Source organism: Eurypyga helias, unplaced genomic scaffold, assembly GCF_000690775.1.
Source record: "Eurypyga helias isolate BGI_N326 unplaced genomic scaffold, ASM69077v1 scaffold33087, whole genome shotgun sequence".
NCBI classification, from domain to species: domain Eukaryota; kingdom Metazoa; phylum Chordata; class Aves; order Eurypygiformes; family Eurypygidae; genus Eurypyga; species Eurypyga helias.
In genome coordinates, this window is record NW_010261824.1 from 24,874 (window position 1) to 47,336 (window position 22,463).

General features: G+C 38.0%; 1 protein-coding gene across 1 annotated transcript in view; it reads left to right on the top strand.

The window, feature by feature from the left end:
* Positions 1 to 22,463, top strand: part of LOC104512503 (vitellogenin-1-like) — a 43,934-nt gene that overhangs the window by 1,715 nt on the left and 19,756 nt on the right. The window contains 16 exon segments of the mRNA XM_010155505.1: positions 1,449 to 1,700; positions 3,873 to 4,034; positions 4,725 to 4,876; positions 7,692 to 7,842; positions 7,942 to 8,099; positions 8,202 to 8,367; positions 9,458 to 9,580; positions 11,129 to 11,347; positions 13,394 to 13,611; positions 13,701 to 13,798; positions 17,692 to 17,816; positions 17,904 to 18,005; positions 18,093 to 18,212; positions 18,471 to 18,660; positions 18,750 to 18,843; positions 18,956 to 19,141. Of these exon segments, the coding sequence (XP_010153807.1) occupies positions 1,449 to 1,700; positions 3,873 to 4,034; positions 4,725 to 4,876; positions 7,692 to 7,842; positions 7,942 to 8,099; positions 8,202 to 8,367; positions 9,458 to 9,580; positions 11,129 to 11,347; positions 13,394 to 13,611; positions 13,701 to 13,798; positions 17,692 to 17,816; positions 17,904 to 18,005; positions 18,093 to 18,212; positions 18,471 to 18,660; positions 18,750 to 18,843; positions 18,956 to 19,141 (2,516 nt within the window).

Here is a 22,463-nt window from a genome sequence, read left to right on the forward strand (position 1 = left end):
CGGTTTGTCAGGGTGAGTCTCCAACAAAAATTAACTCCTGTTCCTTAAAACCTTCCAACATCATTTCACTTGCCCTCATGTGTTTGGAAGAAAGTTTCTGTTTCAAAAATAAATACAGAAAGAATTTCAGGTGAAGGAAAAAAAAAAGATTTTGGGGCGAGTTCTAAGAAAAAGGTAACAATACGTTTATTTCTTTCTACTCTGGGAAAAGTTTATTTTGCTGCTGTTATATTTAAATTAGACAGTTTGGAGGGATGGTTCAGGGAATTAATCTTTCATATGTAGCCTACTAGTTCACATTCAGCCCAAGCAAAAAGCGGTGTTCCCTGGGCGGTTTCCAGCTGACAATTTTTTTTGTCACAAACCCACGAGTAAGATTTGCCAGCTGTGTTCAAAACCTAGCAGACAGCGTAAGTCCTGGCTGGGCCCTGAGGGCTGGGGAAAACTACCTCACCCTGACCCCGCAGAGCAGTCCCAAACCTTTCTGAATGCAATATGCCAGAAGCATGTCCAAGAGGCAGCATGAGGGATTTGCTCCGTAACAGCCTCCTCTGTAAGCTTCAGTTACTGGGGTTGGCAGTGATCTCCACCAACAATAACAAAAATAAATATGAAAGTGCAGTCTCCAGTGATTTGCTGTATGAGGATTTAGTTTGTGTGGCTTTTTGAGAAATTAATCCGTGTCTTGCATCACATCTCCAGCCTGAGGTGTCAGAGAAAAGTCTCTTTAAATTGTCAAAATATATAGAAGGGAAGGGTCCTCTGAGAAACTAAGCTAAACAAGCCCCATTCCCATGGGGTAGAAATCATTCGAGTTATGTATAGTTTAGCACAACTTTCTACTTGCTTGGATGTGCCCCAGGTTGAGGCTGGAGTGTGAAGTGCAGAGCAGGGCTGGGGCTCCGCAGCAAAACGTGTAGGGATCTGCTCTCCCCTGCTCAAACTAATTATGACTATCTGGCTGGCCCAGCAGCCATGTTGTTATGAGTTTCTGACTGCTGTCTGTGCTCTGTGACCCCAGCGAGGGAGATGACAGAGTTCACAACAGGAGTTAATGATGCTTTATGCAACATTAACTTTCTCCTGCAATTTCCTGCAGATCTTCCGTAGTACTTTTGGGAAGAAACCTGCTTCGTGCAGCTCTTCTCTGGCTCATTTTTTCATATGAGTCAACCTTTGGCAATATGGATTATCTGTGAAACAGAACAGAGTGCAGTGACTGTGGAAATACCAGAGCCATTTGCATTACTCTCTTTCCTTTCATATATGGAAATACGTGTATTGGTACTAGCTATCTTAAATGACAACTTTTAAGTTTTCCCTTTGAAGAGGCTTGCATTATTTAGAAGTGTATTTTTGACATGAATAAGGCTGCATACGCTCACGTGCGTTGAAAAAAGTTAACTGAAAAAAAATTAAAGAGGAATTATATTCCTGCTTTGTTCTAGATTCACTCAATCGAAGCAGCAGAGTACAATGGTGTCTGGCCTACAAGCTCATTCTCCCGATCACTCAAACTGACCCAGGTACTAACTGGGCAACTTAGTAATCCCATCAAGTTTGAGTATAGCAACGGCCACGTTGGAAACCTTATGGCTCCTGATTCTGTCTCGGATGATGGTTTGAACATCTTCAGAGGGATTCTGAGTGTGCTGGAGCTAAGTTTAAAGAAGATGCAGCATTCATACAGCTTACAGGAGGTGAGCTTCATATTTTGGCCATTGTGGTCATTGTGTAAATAAATAAATCTTTTCTTCATATTCTTCTACCAAATTTTCTGAATTCATCCTTGACATAAACTTCACTTACAAGAAACACCTAAGCTTGGGAATCATGATTAAGTTGTTCTTACGGCACAATTGTGGAGCTGTAGCAAAACAGGACAACAGAATAACGAACTTTTAATCTGGCTGATCAAAGTATTTCAGAAAACGCATTTGTAGCATTAGACACATAGAAAATCTGGCTTGGGATACTAGAGAAAGTAAACTCCTGAAAAAGCTGAAACCTACATAAAATCTGAATGTTGTATTAAAACAAGCTTAAACATACAACACAAGATTAAAGCTAACATAACAGTAATTTGACTTTTTTACCAATCATATATAATTTAATCTCTTCTAGCTCCTTTTTTAGGAGGAAAAATTATATAAGTCATGACATTACTGGAGTAGCTTTGACAGCTGCAGTTGATGCTCTATTGGAATTTCCACTGTTTTTCAGGTTTTAATATCTTAGTCAAGGTAAATCATCTGATATTACTATTCACCACAGAATTGCAATGTGTTTAGTTTTTGCAAAACCATATTTACATTGATTAGACTACATTTGATTCAGAGATCAGCAAAACCCGTGAAATTATTATACTTTCATGTTATTTTTATTGAAAATGCAGACCAGAGTAACTTTAATTTTTAAAAAAATATATTTTTATGTAACTAGAGTTGTTTCTGGGAAAGGAGCTACATGATTAAATATTTTCACGCTGCTTATGCACATAAAAACCTGGGTGGTGGTGTCACATATTCTGCAGTGCAATTTTCTCATACCTAGTTTTCTTGTACCTTCATTCTTTCTAATTCAGTTAGCAATAGGTCCTACTCTCACTGCTGAGCGATGTATGTGACTTCACCTTCTAGAACAATTTCTAAGTTTTCTTGGCTTTTCTCAGACAGCAGCTGATTAATGAGCATTGGCACCCTTGCTTGAAAATCTCAAGTCACTCTGTAAAGGAAGATAAGCATCATTAGTTCCAAAATCTGAGCTGCAGAGAGCTTTCAACCTAGGAAAGTCTATATTGCATCCTGCAGGGTGCAGAGTAAGGGTAACTGAGCTGGCTGTGAACTACACACAACTAGAAAGTTCATCTAAGCAGGAGGCTACTTCATCCCACTGACCCCGGTGGGCTGGGTGTTCCCATTTAAAGTCCAGATGTCTCTACCATACCATGCAGTCTGCAGAGGAGCCCTACACCTGTACATGCAGAGTACAAGTTTTTCAGACAGCTTGGGCAATTCATATTTCTTGCCCATACCAAAGCCACAGTGTCTTCAAGAATACTGTCAAGCTAAAGATGAAGTATGTCTTGCCTGCCAACCACCACATGACCATTTTGCTGTTCTGACGTAGCCCAGAGCTGCTACTGGAGTGGTTGTGCTATCGATAACAATTAAAAAAAAAATTAAAATAACCCTTCCACCTAAAATGCAATCAAATATTTTCCTCTCCAAAAATTTCCTTACTGAATGAGGAGATTTAAGAGCTCTTATAAATATATATCCTTGAAATATTATTGAAGATCTGAGCTAAAAATGCAAACTCAAGAAAGCCCACAATCAAAACTCAGCTAACCTAAAATTCTTTTTAATTATTGCTCTTCATATTGTGACAGATCATCTGATATTGCAAGGACTGTTCCATAGGCGTTTATAAACTGTCTATAAAAGCAAATTTTAAGGGCAGAATGTCATCTCCAACCTTAAAATATTTAGCTGTTGAGGTTTTATTCTAACTGATAAAATTATTTTGGCACTTTTAATTAATATTCCTTAAATTGTGTTTCATAATCAACAGTTTTAACTGGAAAGTGTTACCTTTTCTGAGACTCCAAATCTTGCCTCAGTGAAACTCTTGAGAATTTTATTTCTCTCAGTGAAATTCTGATTTGGCTTACTAGAAAACCTGTACATATAAAGAAGAGTTGAAAGTAGTGATCATCATGAATTTTATTCTGGAGAGTAACATAAATAAAAAAGCATTCATTTCTATCAGGAATTTTGAAAATACAAAATTAAACAGGAAAACCCATTTGGGGAATTGATGAAGCTTTGTGTAAGGGTGAACTTCTCTAGTTACACTCTCATTTTTGCCAGGCTGGAATTGGAGGTATTTGCAACACAACGTATGCAATCCAGGAAAAGAAGAAAGCAAACGTAGTCTATGTAACCAAATCCAAGGACCTGAACAGTTGTGAAGAGAAAGTTCAAATGGTCACGGGTTCAGCATACACTCAGCCATGCCAGGCCTGCCAGCAGGTAAATTAGATTGGTATTATTTATATGTATTTTATATTCATATGTAGGGAGCTATTTGGCATCCACATTATCTCTTTCTTTGTTACACTTAAAAGGAGAGAAGAGTCAGATCTGCTGTATCTAGTTAGCAACATTTTCTTTCTGTATGAAAATCAGATCCACAGAGCAGCAGAGGTCTGTGCTGCAGACTGTCACGTACTGCAAACACACTTGAACTAGTTTAAACTGGAAACTGGCTTGGAAACCATTAATTATCACCATGAGTTAATTCACCAACTCTGTTGAGTAAAATGATAGTCATAATGTCCGGTTTCTGCTTTTCGAGATAGGTACTGCTGCATCTTATTATAATCCTGTCTTTGAAACAAGAAATCATGTGGCTTATACTGCTGTTCTCCTCAGAAAATCTGTCTCCTTCTCAAGGGAATAACCAATTACTTATATTTGGGAAAGGGAAAAACCAGCTAACACTTCTTAGCAGTAAAAGTAACAGAGCCAGGCAGTGTGCCTGACCTCTCCCATGGAAATGTGCACACAGAATTCACATAAAGCACTCATATGGACAATGAGCAAAACAGCCCTGGAAAATAAGTGGGTTGAAGTGGGTGATGTAATAGCTTCTAGCCATAGAATTTAGAAGTTCAATGACTTTCTGTTTTCTTTGTTTCTTTGCTTTTTTATATTATAAAGAGAAACAAGAATTCCCGGGCAACTGCTACTTACAATTACAAAATTAAATATACACGTGATGAAGCTGTAATTACACAAGCTGATGTTGAGGAAATCCACCAGTTTGCACCCTTCAATGAGATAACCGGAGGAAATGCTATAGTAGAAGCAAGGTACTGTACATATGCCTTTAATTCAGCAACTAACTCAGCATCTCAGTAATCTGGTCAAACTCCATAACTGAAACAAATCCTCTACTTCCACAGCCTATTGTTTGCCAGTATTTAATTACATAAATCCCAAACAGTTCATAAAAACAACCTTCACTATTAGTTGTAAATCTGAAACATGCACATCGCTATCCAAATTTTGTTAGCTACACTTGGCGGGTTTGACTATTTTATTTCTCAGGGATATTTGATTTATGTCATAAAAGGCAAAACAAATGTTATTCCATCTGAAGAATTGTGAACTAATATATTTGCAGTAAAATACTTTGAAAGACAGTTACTCACTGAAAGAGAGTTCCCTGGAAAATAATAATGCAGTAAGAGACCCTGGAGACTAGTTCACAAGAAATCTAGATAGGACTTTGGATTCCGATATACTTCCTAGGTACAGTGGGTTGCTTGCAAATCTCCCATCAAAATAGTTTCTTGATAGGAAATGGGGTTTTATTGCAAAAATACTGGGCACAAAACATGTAAAATGTATTTGCTTTTCCACAGCAAATTTTGCATATTTCTTAAACAAGTCTGGGGCAAAATCAGAACACAGTTGTCTAAGAAATTAAATCCCAACTCAATTTTAGCTCAAGCCCCAAATCTTCAGTGTTTGAAAATTCTTTCAACTGCTTCAAAATCATCTGTTGAAAAAATTTTGAATTCCCTGCTTTAATGATGGACTCTGTAGACAGGGGTGCCCTACTGAAGAGAGAGGCTTTTTGCTCTAAGTTCACTGTTCAGATGTACCTCAAGCCCACTCCAGTTGCTGTAATCTCACATTGATCTATTAGCTTCTTCAAGAATCTATTGGTATAGTATATGGTTTTGGACACTGCAGCATCAGAAATTTCATGTCAATACATCAATTATTAACTTCATTAACATGATGAACATATTCAGTTTGGCTTACAAAAAAAAAAAAAAGACCCAGTAATGGTGAAAGTGGCTTTAGTATCTCAAGCAATCAAGCTGAAGATAGATACAACTGTAGTGCTTTTATAAAATTATAGGTTGTTGTGAGTGAGCATTAGTCTGGAGCCAATGGATTTTTTGCTGATGTAAATTCTCCTGCAAGCCTGCATGGTCTGTCTTCTTTACTGTTCTCCCTCAGGTACTAAGACTGCAGAAAGGGTAGTGCCTTTTCCATATTTTTTCTAGATCTTTTGCATTGCGCTGAAGATGGGGCCAAATGTAAGATAGCTGGGAAGATGTGGATATGTCACCCAAGTTGCCAGAAGTTATTTCTACAATGCACTTTCTGTATTTAAAAAAAAAAAAAAAAAAAAAAACCACAAAAACCTAACATCAAGGACTTTAAAATATCTGGAGCTGAGTTTTCAGACCTCTTCAGCATAAGACTCTTGCAGCACCTCTCAAAGCCAAGAGAAGTTCTACTATTGTTTCACCATTTTAATCCTATCTTTAATATTAATTTGTTTTTCTCTTAGAGTATAACTTTTTCCCATCTAATCTGGGCAGATTGATCTCTTTTCAAAAACAATGAAGATGAAGACATAATAGATTCGTCATGGTCTGGAAGGGGGAGTTAAATCTGTCCAAGTGTACCTGATGTTATACTTACTGACTCAAATGCCTTTTCAATAATAATGTATAAAATTTCAAGAGAGAAAAAATCTCTGCTGATTCTGTAGCGAATTCTATTCAAATTCTAGTGGCTTGTCTGCAAAGCAGTTATGTGCTATTTTCTGCAGTAGTTCTCTGCAATCCATACAGAAGGAGTAGATAGAAATGATACAGAAGATCATTGTAGAGATTCCAAAATAAATATGCCAATTTTCTACAGAGATTTTGAGATGCTGTGTAGTACAACAATATTGCTGTTGGAATGTTTTCAGTTGTTCAGTAGAAATGCCCAACTTTATTACAGTGTCCTAAACGACCTCTTTTAAACATAATTGATGGGATATGATGCATTCCTTTAGCTGAAAATGTAACAAAGAGAGAAAACCTTTACAAAGACAGTCACTCATTGGAATTATTCTTAATAATGAAGGATGAAGGTTTGGGGCTCCTTAAAAAGTTTCAAAAAACTTGAGTACTTTTCCAAAGACTAATCCTGAAATTATCTAGCCTTTTCTTCTTGGGAAATCCAATTTGAAATTTCATTAGAATATTTGTCTTCTGAAGTCCCCAGTACATTCAGCTTGCCAGGCAAAATGGGGAGGGAATTGTGATAGTGCAAGTAAAAGGACTGTAGCATTTCTTATTGTATATAACAATTTTCAATTCCTTTTGTAGCTTCCTTCCTGGAGGCACAGACACATAGAAGCTTTTCTGAACTTCTTAAAAGGTTTAAATTAAGTGATAATTTCTAAAAATGTTTCTCATCATTTACTTTTCTCTAATCCTTAATTTACTCCTTAAGTCACAACACACAGTTCCTGTGATCTTCTTCAGGCCAAAGCTTCTCACCTCCCACTTCTTCCTTAAATTCTCAAGTCATGTTATTCCCAAAGGAAGGCCAAGGCTGGCTCTGATCTGATCCTTGCTGTGCAAGTGCACATCTTGAGTACAATTCTGAGCATCATGTCTGAAAGCATCTATTTCTAGATAACTTTGCCCCTCAATTAAAAAAATTAAAAAAATAAAAAAATAAATACATAAATAAATAGATAGAAACCACCACAAAACCTTTTGAAACAATTGTAGTCTCACTGCAATGCAGGGAGTCAGAAATACTGTTCTCTTTTTAGTTTGTACCCTGCATCTTGTGACATTATATCCCTGGGTTCCTCCATTCCAGGCAGAAACTTGCTCTGACTGACGTGCAAAAGCATATGGCAGAGGTCCCACCAAAAGAATTCCAGAATCGTGGGTCACTTCAGTACCAATTTGGCAGTGAATTGCTTCAGCTTCCTGTCCACTTATTCAGAATTAAAAATGTGGAAAGCCAGGTAATGTTCAACCACTAGACATAATATTTGTTGGAAGTTGGAATCTGCGTGGGAGGGAAACAATGTGTGTGACCTTCATGAATTTTAATCTTTCTGCAGATAGAGGAAAGCCTGCAAGACATAGTAGAGACCACATATGAACAGCTTCCCAGTGATGCACCAGCAAAAGCCCTCAAGCTTATGCACCTCTTCCGTGCAGCAAATGAGGAGAATTACGGGTCAGTGTGGAAGCAGTTCTCCAGTCGGCCAGCATACAGGTACAAGTGGTGACTCTTGTGCTGATAAACTGTTCAAGACCATCTGGAACAACTATGTCGAAATAGAGATCTGGAAAATGGTCCTTGCCTTTCCCATTACAGGCGATACATTTTGGATATAATTTCTGCTGTTGCCAGTCACCGTGCACTCAGGTTCTTGAGGCATAAAATGGAAAGGCAAGAACTCACCAACTGGGAAGCAGCTCAGACAGTGCTTGTGGCTCTGCACTCAAGCACACCAACTCGGGATGTGATGGAGGAAGCAACAGTAGGATTCTCTAAACTCTCTCGAATCGCTCTTTACTGATTTTAGCATCTATCATATTTATTCCTTTGACAAGATTGCAAAGGCTTTGAAAATAAAAAAATATAAAATATATCCTCTAGTGAGGTTGAAAAGAATTTATTTCCTGACCGTCTTAAGGGGAGGAGAATGCAAATCAATAGGTCAAAGATGAATCCAGAATGGAACAGGAAAGAAAGAGTAAAATACCCCTGAGTGACAGAGGTTATTGCTGCAAACAGTGTTTTCTAGTTTTACTTTCTCCAAATGTACTTTATAGTTACATCAGATTAGATCTCTGAGTATGTATAAAGACTGAGTATGTATAAAGGGAGTAAGAAATACATGTTTGTTATATCCATGTATCCGTCCTGATTGAACTAGCAGGATGAGTATGAGTTGGAGCAGACCTATCGAAATAAAGGTAATTATGCCATTGTGGAGCCCACATAGGAAAAAGTCTAATGATTTTTACAATTTTTTCCTACTCTGCAGGGTCTAATTCTGTCCTCAGATGCAAGGGCTTAATTCTGCATACCCTAGGTAGAGACCACGAATCTCAGAGTAGTCTTGCACTCTGTAAAAGCCTTGACAGCCTCACGGTTATTTTGTGGTAATGCTCTGCTTCCCACTCAAGCAAGCAGTGAGGTGGTGCCTCCTGTCAGCTCCTACATTTATATGGAATATTCTTGTCTGTCCAAAGTACCAAGGTCCATTCACAATGTATGTCAATTTTTTTGTACCTATGGCTGAGGCTGTTCTAAAATAATTATGAATGTTTCTTGAATAATGTGTGCTTTTCCATTCTGTAACTGAGCTACTTCCTCCCTTTGGATTACAACCTATGCCAAATTTAAATCTGAAATACTATAAAAGCAACAGATCTGCCTGCCAGATGTTACTCAGAATTACTTTGCGATTGCATGGTCAAATACAGTAATATCAACTGATTAACAATAAATCCATCGTTACAAAAATATCAAACGCCTGGTATTGCCTTGCATCTGCCAGAAACATATTTTTTAATATTATTGCTCTTCACCAATGGTGGTAACAAACACTGCTTTCCCCTCAGCTCATCGTGAGAAAACACTGCCCACGCTCAAGTACTGTACTTGGAAAGGTTTGCCATCTCAGCTATGCGTCACTGTGCCACAAACAGTGCTCTTCATCAGACTCCTGCTCGGAATGTCTCCAGGTAACCACATTGTTATTTATCGTTTAAAAGAAAAATTAAGCCTTGAGTTCTTTCTTCATTATTCAGAAACCTGTATTTCACTTCACTACAGTGTTTCCTTTGGGGAAAGGAACCCCAGTAGGTTAAATACAGCATTTTTATCTTTAGATTAACACACGAAAGGGAGTGAGAGGAAGAGGCATATAATTCATAGCACTTTCTAGCTGAGTATCTCTGAGTGCTTTGTTGCCAATTATTAATGAAGTCCCATGGCACAGCTCTGAAATACTTTAAATATAGGTACTTACGTATACTTATAAATAAACTAAGTGACACAAAAGCCCAGATTTTTTGCCCAAAGTGTTGTAGCCCAGCCATTTTTCTGTCAGAAGCAGAACCCAGCCATCCACATAGACTGTAAGCTTTTAATAATAGTAATACCCTCCCTATTCTGCACTGTTCTTAATCAGCAGGCCTGAAAATCATTCAGATAGACAGTAAATAACATTTTGCCCTTCTACCAATGCATGTCATGGTTTACAGAGCTCAGCCACTCAGCCACTGATAGACAAGTGAAGAGAAATAGGTGGTTTAGGTCCTTGATACTGGTCAGTCCACCATCCCGGGTAAGAGCAGGATGTTCCCAATGCAGTGTGCACCTGCCATGATTTTTTTCCTATAGTACACAGGCATGGCCAATGTGCATTTCCTGTGTTACGATCGCCACCAAAGCTCTTGGGCTGATGAAATCTGAGAAGCCAAATACCAGGGAATGGGAATTCTTTCCCAAAGCAAATGGTTGTATAGGCTTATTCAATGCATTTCAAATGCCCATTCACTCAATTAGTAATATCAAATGGACTGTTTCTGCACCATCAATGGATCTCAAATGTGACATTTTAAAGCACGAGAACTATATTGAATACACTCTATAACATCTCAGAGACTCTCCTTCAGAGACATTTTTTAGCATTAAAAAAATGTTTATTAGGATTTAGTTCTTGCCTTATACTGAGCCTTCAAACAGCTATTTGACACATAAATGTGTGATCCACTTGTTTATAACGAAGGCTGTAAAATAGCTTGTTGATCCCACTTCCAGCTATTAATCCACACTAAAGAGTCACTGTTAGAGCTGAAGTTAAGAACACCACCACTAGGTATATCTTCAAGAATCTTATTTAAGGGTCTGAAGAACTTAACTGTATTTGCATTTTTACACCTGTCTTCAACCATCAGAGAGATTCAAACAGCATTATTGCAGTTTTCCCAAGTCATCCTGAAAGGCAGTGGGAACTAGGTCCTAGTCATTACTTTTTCCTTTAAAAATCTTACTTGATAACTTTAAGGCATAGTAATGAAAAAGATGTTCATTGCAGCTTTCTTGGCTGTGCTTATTCTATGAATAAAATGTCCTATTCATGAGGACAAAAAGAATTTAAAAATATTTAAAATAAGTGAATTGAACAAACTGAAATTATCAAAGTCAAACCTCAGAATAGGCTAGGGGATAGGATATAGATAAGAGCTGGAATTGAACTCAACAGAAAATTTGTTTTCTTTTCTCAGTTACTTCATGGCTTTGCAGGAGAGGCATTGAGCAAGTCTAACACAGAAGAAATTTCCTTGGCTTTGAAAGCCCTTGGGAATGTAGGACATCCAGCCAGCATCAAGCACATCAAGAAATTTTTGCCGGGATATGCAACTGGTGCCTCAGATCTGCCACTCAAGGTCCATGCAACTGCTGTGATGGCCCTGAAAAACATAGGCATGAAAGACCCAAAAATGGTAAGGAAACAAACCTGCCTCCTTTGCACTTATGATAACTCTACACAAGGCTGCTAATCGATGATGGGTGTTGAAGGGGAAGCAGACCTTTTTTCAAATATAGCTGTAATAATGTTTTCTTTTTAAAAAAAAATAACCATTCCTTAGCTGGCATGTCTTACTCCTTTTGACACTAACCTCTAGTATTTCAGACTGCAACAAAAATCCCATTAAAAGGATACATTCATTACCCTGTTGTTGAAGACAAATCAGTATTTCCATGCAAACATTTATTTTCCAAGGACATTAGACAGAAAGCTAAATTATTGACCAAAATATGTTTAGTGCCACTTCAACTTTGGTATGTGAGAGAACCACAAAACAAGGTTTTCAGAGAATTGACATTTAATACTGTCACATCTAATTGTAATTCAAGACCAGATCTTATTGTAAATAGATACTGGAGGTTTGCATCCTAATTACAAATTTACAGACATTGTATGGGTTTAAGTCATAAACAGAACATTTACTAAATGTGACTTTTATTCCTGAATGAGATAACGATTAGATATCACATACAATGGTTGCACAGGCATGCTCTCATGCACCACAGACATCACTTTACAATCATTTTCACCTTAAAGTGATCTGCTTCTAAAAGGAAACCTTGTGTTTTCAGGATTTTTTTCCTGATATTGAATTTTTTTTTTTATATAAGATCATTCTTAATAGAAAAAGTAAAATAAAAGCTTTCATTAACTATTGTCTTACTAATCTATATCAGTTTTTCCATTATACTCATTTTTTGCATATAACTCCCAGTTTGAGTGCATATATTGATCCACAGACAATAGTGTGCCAGGGTATGCTTTTAAGCAAAAGAATAAAGAAACAATTTACTAGAGTGCAGGAGCCTGATGGGGAAAAGCAGAAGCCGAGGGGGGAGGGCAGAGAAAAGCAAGAGTAGGAGTTAGGGTGTTTGCTGGGGAAGAAAAAAACAATTTGGTGTCTGACAACAATGCTGTGTCACTAAGTGCCCTTTGGCCTGGCTTTTCACATGTGATCCAGACCACTGTTTAGTTCCATTTTCTATGAATTTTCTTTGGAGAAAATTAATCTGGAGGAGTCAATGAATGTGGCCAGATTTTTCATTGTTCAAAAATCAGTTTAATGCCTAGTTTGCAGCTAGCTGCACACCCATATTTGCATTGATCAGACTTAATACATGGTCTGACTTTGTTATTGTTTAATTTGAAAAGTTAGTTACATTTAGAAGGCAGCTACGGCATCCTTGTTACCACTTTTACCTTGGTATTTGATAATCAAAATATGCAAATTAATAAAACTATGTAAAACCTAAAGGTATTTCCAGAGATTGTTGAAATTTTCTGGATCTGACTTTTCATTAGAGATCGTGGACATGCGCTGTCCCAGGCAAGACAGGTCTGCACAGAGGGCCTGTTACATTGTCCACGTCCATTTTGCAATTGGGGTCAAAGGCCTCAGTACAGCTCATGGAAACTGGAGAGGTTCCAGTACAAAATTAGTCTTGATAGTGAATATTGCCGGGGTCAAACACACAGCAGTACTATGGAAATTACATTTGTTGCATAAACTTTCTGTTTCAAACTGCCTACATGACATAGAGATTTCTGACAGTAAACTGGTTTTCATTCTAGCAGAAAGGGCTCCGAGATATCAGATGATGAGAAATAAGGCATATCTTTATGGGTATGGATAAGTGACCACTGAAACCACGTGTCAGGATGAACATGGTATGATGGATCCATGAAACCTCTTGACATAGAGTCATTATGCTACAGATATATTTTGCTATAGGTCAACAAGGGATAATAGAGTTGATGTAGAAACCAGCAAAGTTCCTTGACTTTGATTGTGTCATAAGTCAGACTACCATAATGCCCCTTCCAGCCGTCAAACTATGAAACCAAGAACACTGTTGCCATAATAATTAAATAATAAATATTTTTACTTCACTTGTGATGAATGATTATTAAAAAAAATGTTCAAACATACTGTAAATCTGAATGTATCTATTATTTTCAGGTCCAGGCTATTACCCTAGAGATCTTCCTGAATCACAAAATCCATCCTCGGGTCCGAATGTTAGCTGCAGTGGTTTTGCTTGAAACCAAGCCAGGTCTTCCAATACTGATGACATTAGCTGATGCTGTGCTGAAGGAACCCAGCATGCAAGTGGCAAGTTTCATCTACTCTCACCTAAGAGCCCTGGGTAGAAGTACAGCTCCAGATCTTCAAGTGATGTAAGGAAAAATCTTCATCCCTTCCCTAGATGAAAAACCTTTTGTAAACTAATTGAGGTTTTAATGTGCTTACTGATGTTTTTTTTCAGGGCTTCTGCCTGCAGAATGGCTATCAGAGTATTAAGTCACAAATTTGATAGGTCTGGATATCAGTTCAGCAAGGTTTTCCGATTCAGTATGTTTAAAGGTAAGACTAAGGAGATTTTGTAGTGAAATATATACAGGTCAGTGTGTGAAGAAAATCATACAGTATGAGAACCCAGTTCTCCTAGCCAGCTGATTAGGTCATGTTGTTCTTCCATATTGTCCTATGTCCAGAGGAAAAAAAAAATGTTAAAAATCAGGCTCTCCATTTGGAGAGTGTTCAGATCCCTGTGTGTTTTGCATTGTACACTGCCGGTGTGAAATTACCAGAGGGCTTGTGGGTCTCTAACCCTCCATTTTCATTAACCAGTGAGGCACGTGCTTCTGTATCAAATACCGTAGTCTCAGTGGTGCTTAACAATTTCATACCATTGTTCAGCACCAAACAAACAGAAGGGATATAAATTACTGCTGAAGTGGATTAATTTCTACCGGTGCTGAACACCTACAACTCTTGCTGAATTCAAATGTGATGCTAAATACTCTGCACTCAACAGTAGTGCCCAGTGAAACAGCAAACTCTGAAAACATTTGGATGTGACAATTCATTGCACATATCAGCAACTAACTCAGGCTTATTGTCTAAAGATTTTTCTTGCACCTTTCTACCAGGATTTTTTACTGGAATGAACAGAACCATGCATGGGAGGCTGACAAGTTACATCAATTGGTGATGCACATAAAAATGTAGTCAGTCAGGAGGACTAGATTAGAAGACAACTCCTGCTGGGACAAAATGTAGTTATTTCCATTTTCAATTTATGTTATTTTTCTCAGTACAGATTTTTTAAGCAACTTCTTATGTAAATGATCATGACAGCCTTGGTGATTTGGCACATGCAGCTGACAGACTAGGGAGATTACATCTACAAACAGAGTCTCCTTACACATGCTGTTTACCTAGGAGGACTTGGATGGTTTTAGCACTTTTGTTATTCATTGGAACATGTAAAGATTCTTTTCAAAGTAATGAATAGAAAAGGAGACTCTGAAACACCTGAAATTCACAGCGTTAAGTGTACAAGTACTTCTGCCTTCTTTTTGGAGGGCGAGGGTGGCTTGAAAGACTTTTGTATAATTTATTGTTGCCCTGCTCCTGTTTCATGGTTTTTACATGATCGTTTAATCTGCTCTACAATAAAAATATATCTTTCACCACCACAGTAGTATACGATACACGTTTGATGCCTCAGAGAAGGAGACAGAGACTGCCCAAAGAAATACAGTGACTGATACGCACTTGCACTGTGTGAACTTTTGTACTATTTAAAATGCATTCAGGGAGAGAGACGTTTTCCAGAAGTATGTAGATACGTGTTTCTAGTTTTAGGTACTCATTTTCTCCTCTTAGTTTTGCTTTCAAAAAGAAGCTATCTGAATTTTCACACAGCGAGAAAGGTGCAGTTATGCATGAGGGTAGCTCACAGAGGTCTATGTGAAATGGATTATTTTGTTCTGGATACAGCCTGGAAATGCAGCACATCAGTAAATTGCTGTTACTTCTTGGTGAAGACCAGTGTCAGAAATTTGGTTAACATGCATATGTGATGTTCGAACTTCTCAACCTGAAGAATAAGGAGGAAGATACTTTTCTCACACATGCTAATTTTAGATTTGGATAGCTCAGCTGAATGAAGTCAGTCCTCTATTACAGTGGTGTGGGAGGAGAATCCATCCTCCAGCTTTCTGATCTGATTTGTCACCACTAGCCACAGGTGAAATGTGTTTCAGTGAATCCATTCCGGAGGAGTTACCATAGTGACGGCTGTAATGCAATACCTATTTCCTTGCTAAAAACAAAAATGTGCCCTCAGTACCACAGATCTTTGTGGTGCTAGATGCTGAATTTTTAATGGCAGGCACCATGTCAGGTGAACCTACCTCTAATCTGGAATCTGTCACACATGGTCACCACACAAAGTGCTTCATGCTTTATACACTGCTATTGAAATCAAAGGGATGACCCCGTTTCTGCTCAATGTGAAGACTGACAGAATCTGTCTCTCAATATGCATAGATTCTATAGATTTCTATAATTAAGTGTGTGTACTAATGTTAAGAGACTGCTTTCTTTGATCAATGATTTTTCTTTCTCTCTTCCCTGGGGCAAGACATTTAGTTAGATATATGCAAGTGCCATCACACTCTCACAGTGTAGTGGCTACAGTGCATCATCTGACTGTGTCAGTAGGATTTTTCATTGGTAAATATTTTCTTAGAGCATTAGAACTATGTAATGCCTGAGGTATGGAATATATCCCTGCTCTCTTCAAGTTGATGAATTCTGTATAATCATTTAATCATTTATGAGCCACACTTCTTATTAAGTATTAGTAAGTACCAAGGGGTTTTTTAACTGTTTTCACGAGTTAGAACACCAAAAAAAGAGTCTTAACAAATTCACTAAAAGTACCATGTCTCAGTCTAGTGTTCAGTTCACGTAACACCTAGGACTGTTCTGGCTAAGCTCAGCAGAGTAAAAGAATTCTTCATATTTCCAAGTCTCAAGTCAGCTTATTAATAATGTCCTAGTGTGGCATCACTTTGCTTTTTATTTTCTATAGGATCAGCATTAAAATGTGAGCTTTTGTCATCCCTCTTTGCTAGCTGTTGAAGGTTCTCCACTGATCCCTCTGTCATCAATGGCATGGCATAAATACATGTATTTTGATTGCAGGAGCTGCTACTGAACCATCTATGTTGTAGGTAGATAGTGTTTAGGACTTTGGGTGACACTGGAGGTTCATACAGCAAAAGAGTGAAGGTGATGTAGTGAAATGACAGTTCATACAGATTTAGTAGACTAAGTGGATTGCTTTTCCAACAGACTGTTTCTCAAATACCTGGAAAGTTTGAATCTGTCCTGAGAAATTAGAAACCAAAATCAGTCCCAGTACTCTGTTATGAAACAATTCAGTGAGAGGAATAAGCGAGGGTAAAGGACCATCCACACCCTGGTCAGTATGCGTGGATTCAAAAGAAAATGGGAAGGTGTTGATTCACAAGTGAGATGTTACCTGAAACACAGAGATTGGCACTAGAAAAGTAATATAAGTATGAGTATTCATAACGCCTCACATTTGTGAACCAAGTGGTAATCTTTCCTTTGACTTTTGGATAAATAATTTATGAGAATTTAGGCGTTCCTTTTCTGGAAAGAAGTTAAAGACTCACTCCCTCTCATAATGTTTGAAAAGAAATTTCCTACAGTTCATCAAACATTTCTTTACAGGTACTAAAATTATTGGTCTGGATCTTCCAGGGCTCTGCAATTATCCTGGCTGTACTGGATCCCCAAAGCTGGTTTCTGATGGTGTCGGGATTTAATCAGTTTATAGTGCCTATAGCAGGAGGAACTTTAACATAGGGCCTCCTAATATATTTCCCTCTCCTCCAACTAGTGTAGGAAGAAAAGAGGGTCTTACTTAACAATTAGTGCATTTCATGTAAGGAGTTACAGCATTTGGAGTTAGATGTATCAAATTGCCTCCAAGTTATTCGAGAGACAAATCTAACTCACCATCTGTCCTTATAGGACATCTATATCACTTTCCCTAAACTATTAGCAAAGGATGGCAAATCTGTTTTCATTTCTGATCCCTTTTGTCAAGTTGCCCTAAATGATTTCTTGTAAAAGCATTTCATAAGCTGACATTATGGAATCTGACCGGATGTAAATGATATAGCAGAAGCAATTGGGAGACTAGCATAACCACTATTCAATGAGCAGGACACTCCTAATTTTGCCCATTAATAGTTAAAAAATGCAGACTATTCTGCTTATGACTGTTTTATAACATCAGTTTTATAGCTGGGTTTTCTGGCCTTTCTCATATGTTGTATCAGTTGAATTATGCAATTAGTAAATTGATACAATCTGCACACTGTGCCTTTAAAAACTAACTGTGATGTGTTTTACTGCCTGTTTCTCGTCAGAGTTCCTTATGAGTGGACTGGCAGCTAAATATTTGGTATTGAATAATGCGGGCAGCTTAATTCCAACAATGGCAATGTCCCAGCTGCGGACACACTTCCTCGGAAGAGTAGCTGACCCCTTGGAGGTAATTGCATCTACCCACAATTTGCCCTCCTCATCCCGTGTTATGGCCATCATCCAATTGACATATACGCTTAACTTCTTCCTACAGGTGGGAATAACAGTTGAAGGACTGCAGGAGATATTTGCTAAAGGTTACTCTCCTGAGAGTGACTGGGAGTCTGACTATGACTTCAAGGAAATCCTGAAAACGGTAAATTCTCAGGGAAAAGAATATCTCTTAAGCTATTGCTTCCCCAAATGTTACGAAGAATCCAACTTTCTTTCTATTGTCACACAGCTCTCTGACTGGAAGGCATTCTCCAGTGACAAACCTTTTGTATCGGGATACTTGAAATTGTTTGGACAAGAGCTGTTCTTTGGTGGACTTGATAAAAACAATATTCAAAAGGCATTGCAGGTATCATTTCAAATATACCATCACCTGAGCATCAAAAGCTTTGAAATTCTGTTTTGTTCACACACTCTCTCTCTTTTTTTAACTTTTTAATTCAAAGGAGTTTTTGTCTTTAGTATTAATCAGGGTAAATAAGGTCAAGCTTTGATCAGGATTAGCTATAATCATTTTTGGCAGACTTTCCCCTGAGGCACAGTTAGTGACACAGATCATGATATTCCCGTTCTGCTTATTTAGACAAGTTGAACTCTGTAATTGCAGGCATGGTATGGATCCGATGACAAAATCCCTTCAATAAGGAGAATAATCAGTAGCCTTCAAAGTGGTGTAGGGAGGCAGTGGACCAAGGCTTTCCTGTCCTCTGAGATCCGTCGTATTGTGCCTACCTGCACTGGGTTCCCAATGGAGACCAGCTTCTATTACTCTTCTGTCACAAAAGTGGCCGGAAATGGTAATGTATTTCAAGACTTCAGCAGTACAAACATGCTTGTCAGGATTGGAAGGGGATTTGTAACACTTTTTTTACTTTTTATCTACTAGTTCAAGCACAGATAACACCTTCTCCGAAGTCTGATTTCAGACTGACTGAGTTACTAAATGCCAATATTAAGCTGCGATCCAAAATGGGTCTAAGGTAAATATTTAGCATAAAATAAAAAAATCATATTTCCAAATGACAGAGGCCATAAAAATTTGACAACTCCTTGCTGTATTGACTTATTTTTGCCTTCATTCTATGTTTTCAGTATGGCTAAGGAGATGACCTTTGTAATGGGGATCAACACACACATGCTCCAGGCAGGGCTGGAAGCACACACCAAAATGAATGCTCATGTACCTGTGAATGTTGTTGCCACTGTCCATATGAAGGAAAAAAATATCAAAATTGAAATTCCACCATGTAAAGATGAAACTAACATAATTACTGTGAGGTAAGACATAACACATTATTTTTCTATGTAACAATGCAGAGTCTTTCCAAATAAAACAGTGATCTTGCCTTTGACTGACAGCTTGGGTAAGTAGCAATGGTTGGTATAGTCTATTTAAATGAAATTACATGCTTTGCTTGAAAATATGCTTTACTTTCTGTGGTCTTCACCTGAAAATCCCTTTTAGGACCATTTTTCAATTCTTGAGACCCATAAGTTATGTGAAAAACACAGGGCATAAAATTTCTGTCCCAATACCTATATTTGGACCGGAGACACCAGGTAAGATATAAGACAGCTGAATCCTATCTGTTATGACAGACAACCCATATATATTTGCATTTGATGTCTTCAAGCACAGAGGACTTGGTATTTCTTGTGTTTTTACCTTGTTTCCCTGTGGCTGCCATTTGGTTTTCTTGCCTGTTAGGTTTACTTGATTTATTATCAGTGCATGCAATTACAATACACTCTGGAAAACTGTTGTAGCCAGATGCCAAACAAATGAAAACAGATGGAAATACAAGCACAAAGAGAGGGAGGAAACAGAAAGAGTATGTCCAAGGAATCAAAGCAGTAGACCAAAACTTAGAAAACCTTCACACACACACACACACACGTGAAAAAATACTGAGAAAGACAAGCTGAAAATTCATCACAAAGGAAAAAACATCACTGAAAACAGAAACCATCTATTAAGCAATCTGCAGAAATGTTAACAAGTTTCTGCTCTAGGAATACAGCCGTAACAAAAGAGCTCAGTTGCTTGATCCAGCTGCAATTAACATTCATGGCTGCTGGCCCAGAGAAGCTCTGTAGGTCTCCTGATTTTAACCACCACAGAGACTAATCATTATTCTCCCCTGCCCTTCAATGGTCACAGACCATCCTATCAGGCATTTGACATCACATCCTCCTCCCTAAGATGATTCCGTTACTCCATAACATGTGATTACAGTCAGGTTCTTCGTGCAGAGGCGGGAGGGTTTTGATGGTTCACAGAGCATGGGTTAGCTGTGTATAAGCTGCTGGGGCATGACAGCCCAAAAGCGGTGTTCGGTTTCCTGTGAAGACCAGGACAGTCAGCTCCCAAGGTCACCAGGGACAGCAGGCATCTGCTTTCGCTAGCTCTCACTGTTGGAGGGGGTGAGGCAAGTATTAATGAACTCAATAAGGATGCTGAGCTGAAATGAGAATATTGGACACAAAGTGTTCAGAGCCTCGAAAGAGCTACAGATGTTAGCAGAAGCATCCTCCCTGCAAAGCAAAATAAAAAATATTTTCCTCCTTCTACTTAAGGGGAAATCAACAAATTAAGAAAAAGGGCTAAATGCATTGCCAGAAAGCATAAAGCAAGTCAGCATCAGACATAGGGGATTCCAGTGGACAATGCCATGAGTTCCAGCCCAAGCCCTGCCCTAGACCCTGCAGCATTATCATTTATAAAGTGAAGTAGTCAGTCGGAAATAGCTCTATAATGCCAAGTATATGAGAAAGCTAATACTCACCAGCTAACTTCTAGCACCATCAATTTTTCTCCAAAAAGCATTCCCGTTCACTGTTACGAAACAAATGGTCAGTGGAAATCACACAGAGCAGTGAAACAGCAATGAGTACAAGTGAAAGCAAAGCAATAACTAGAGAATGTCACGCTGAACCACATCACTGAGAAGGTCAAAGAACAAGCAAAGTAAAATCTTAAAACTATGAAGAGAAACAAGCAGGCGTGACATATAGAAAGAAAGGATACATATATATTCTATATAGAATGACTCCAAATTCTTAGTTTAACATAGACTTTCTCTTCCTTTAGCAGAGCCCCACTAAAGAATAAAGAACCTATTGAATTCAGTATTTTGGAGATATTCTGATGACTTCCCCTGTTAGTTTTAAATTTCCTATTTAAAGAAATGGTTCCAGAAAGCTATTCATCTTTCATTTGTTTGTGAGGTCTGTTCAAAATATTTTAGTATTAGGCATGTTGTGTGGATGGTCAGTGGGTTATTTTCTATAACGTCATGTCATTAAAGCTAGTCAGGATGTGATATTATTTTCCCCTTCATTTCTCACACCCAGACTCAGGAAGCAAACAGTCTTCAATAGCATTAAGTTCAGTTATATCCTCCACACCATACAGGTTATAACCTGTCACGGCTTTGGGATTTATATAAATTTTCAGGAGCCAAAGAGAAACTCAGGTGAGCAATTGCAAACTCTAAAGAAATAAAATAACGATAACTTTGGTGATGGAGAGATTGCATTCCCAAGACAAATCAGCACATTATGGACTTGCCTTTCTTTATAGAAAAAATCAGAGCAAAATAATTAATCATACCATGGAGAGAATATATAGCATGTGTTTCAATTCAATCCTATCAAAGCTAAATTTAATTAAAAATAATAGTTATTTTTAAGGCTCTTCTAATATAATTATTTGGTGTACTACAGATGGCTTATTAAACACACTTTTAAACAAAATTTACATGAAGAAGTAAAAATCAAATAAATTTCAGGGAAAATTAGAGCCCTGTGATTAAAGCATAAATATGGAGAGCTGCCAGAGAATGCACTTTGCAAATATATCGCATATTCATAATGACAGGCTACTGAAGTATATACATAATCTTGAATAAATTGTCTATCTTAGGGGTTTTTTGCTAGTTTTAACTGTAGGATAAGCAGAAATTGCTTCATATGGGCATCTTATTTGTAAAATGAATTACAAAATTAAAACACTGCGTACAACATGGATACAGCATGTGTAACGGAAAATGCAGAAGAGCCAGCGTACGCTGTGAGCCTGCAAGGCAGCACGGTGTGCTTGAGGACAGAGCAGCCGAATGGCTGGTGCCCCAAGTCTCTGTTTTTTATAACACTTTTGTACCAAGGTCAGGATGATGTGTAGGAAAGGCAGAAATTTTCATTTCACCACAGCGGAAAAAGAGCTAAAGGTCTGGTTGGAGGATTGTCTCTTGCTTCTCATTTATTTAGATATGATGTCATGCTGTGCTTTAAAACCTGGGAAAATAGGTTTTCGTTGATATTTTTTGTTGTTGTTTTAAACAGACATTGAGCTTTTCTGTCCCCATGTTAAGGAGGTATGTAAGGCCACACTCACTGAAACATCAGTGGGCCCAACACAGCTGAATTGCTTGTCCCTTACCCCTGCAGTGAATTTGGCTTATACTATAGCACAGCTTCTTCTCTCATCCAAAAAAATACACTAATACATATTGGAAAATCTCCCTTTTATTTTTTCTCCCTTGTGTGGGATCAGAGGGAACAGATTCTTTCATACCATAGCTTTAGGCCTTCTTTGTGA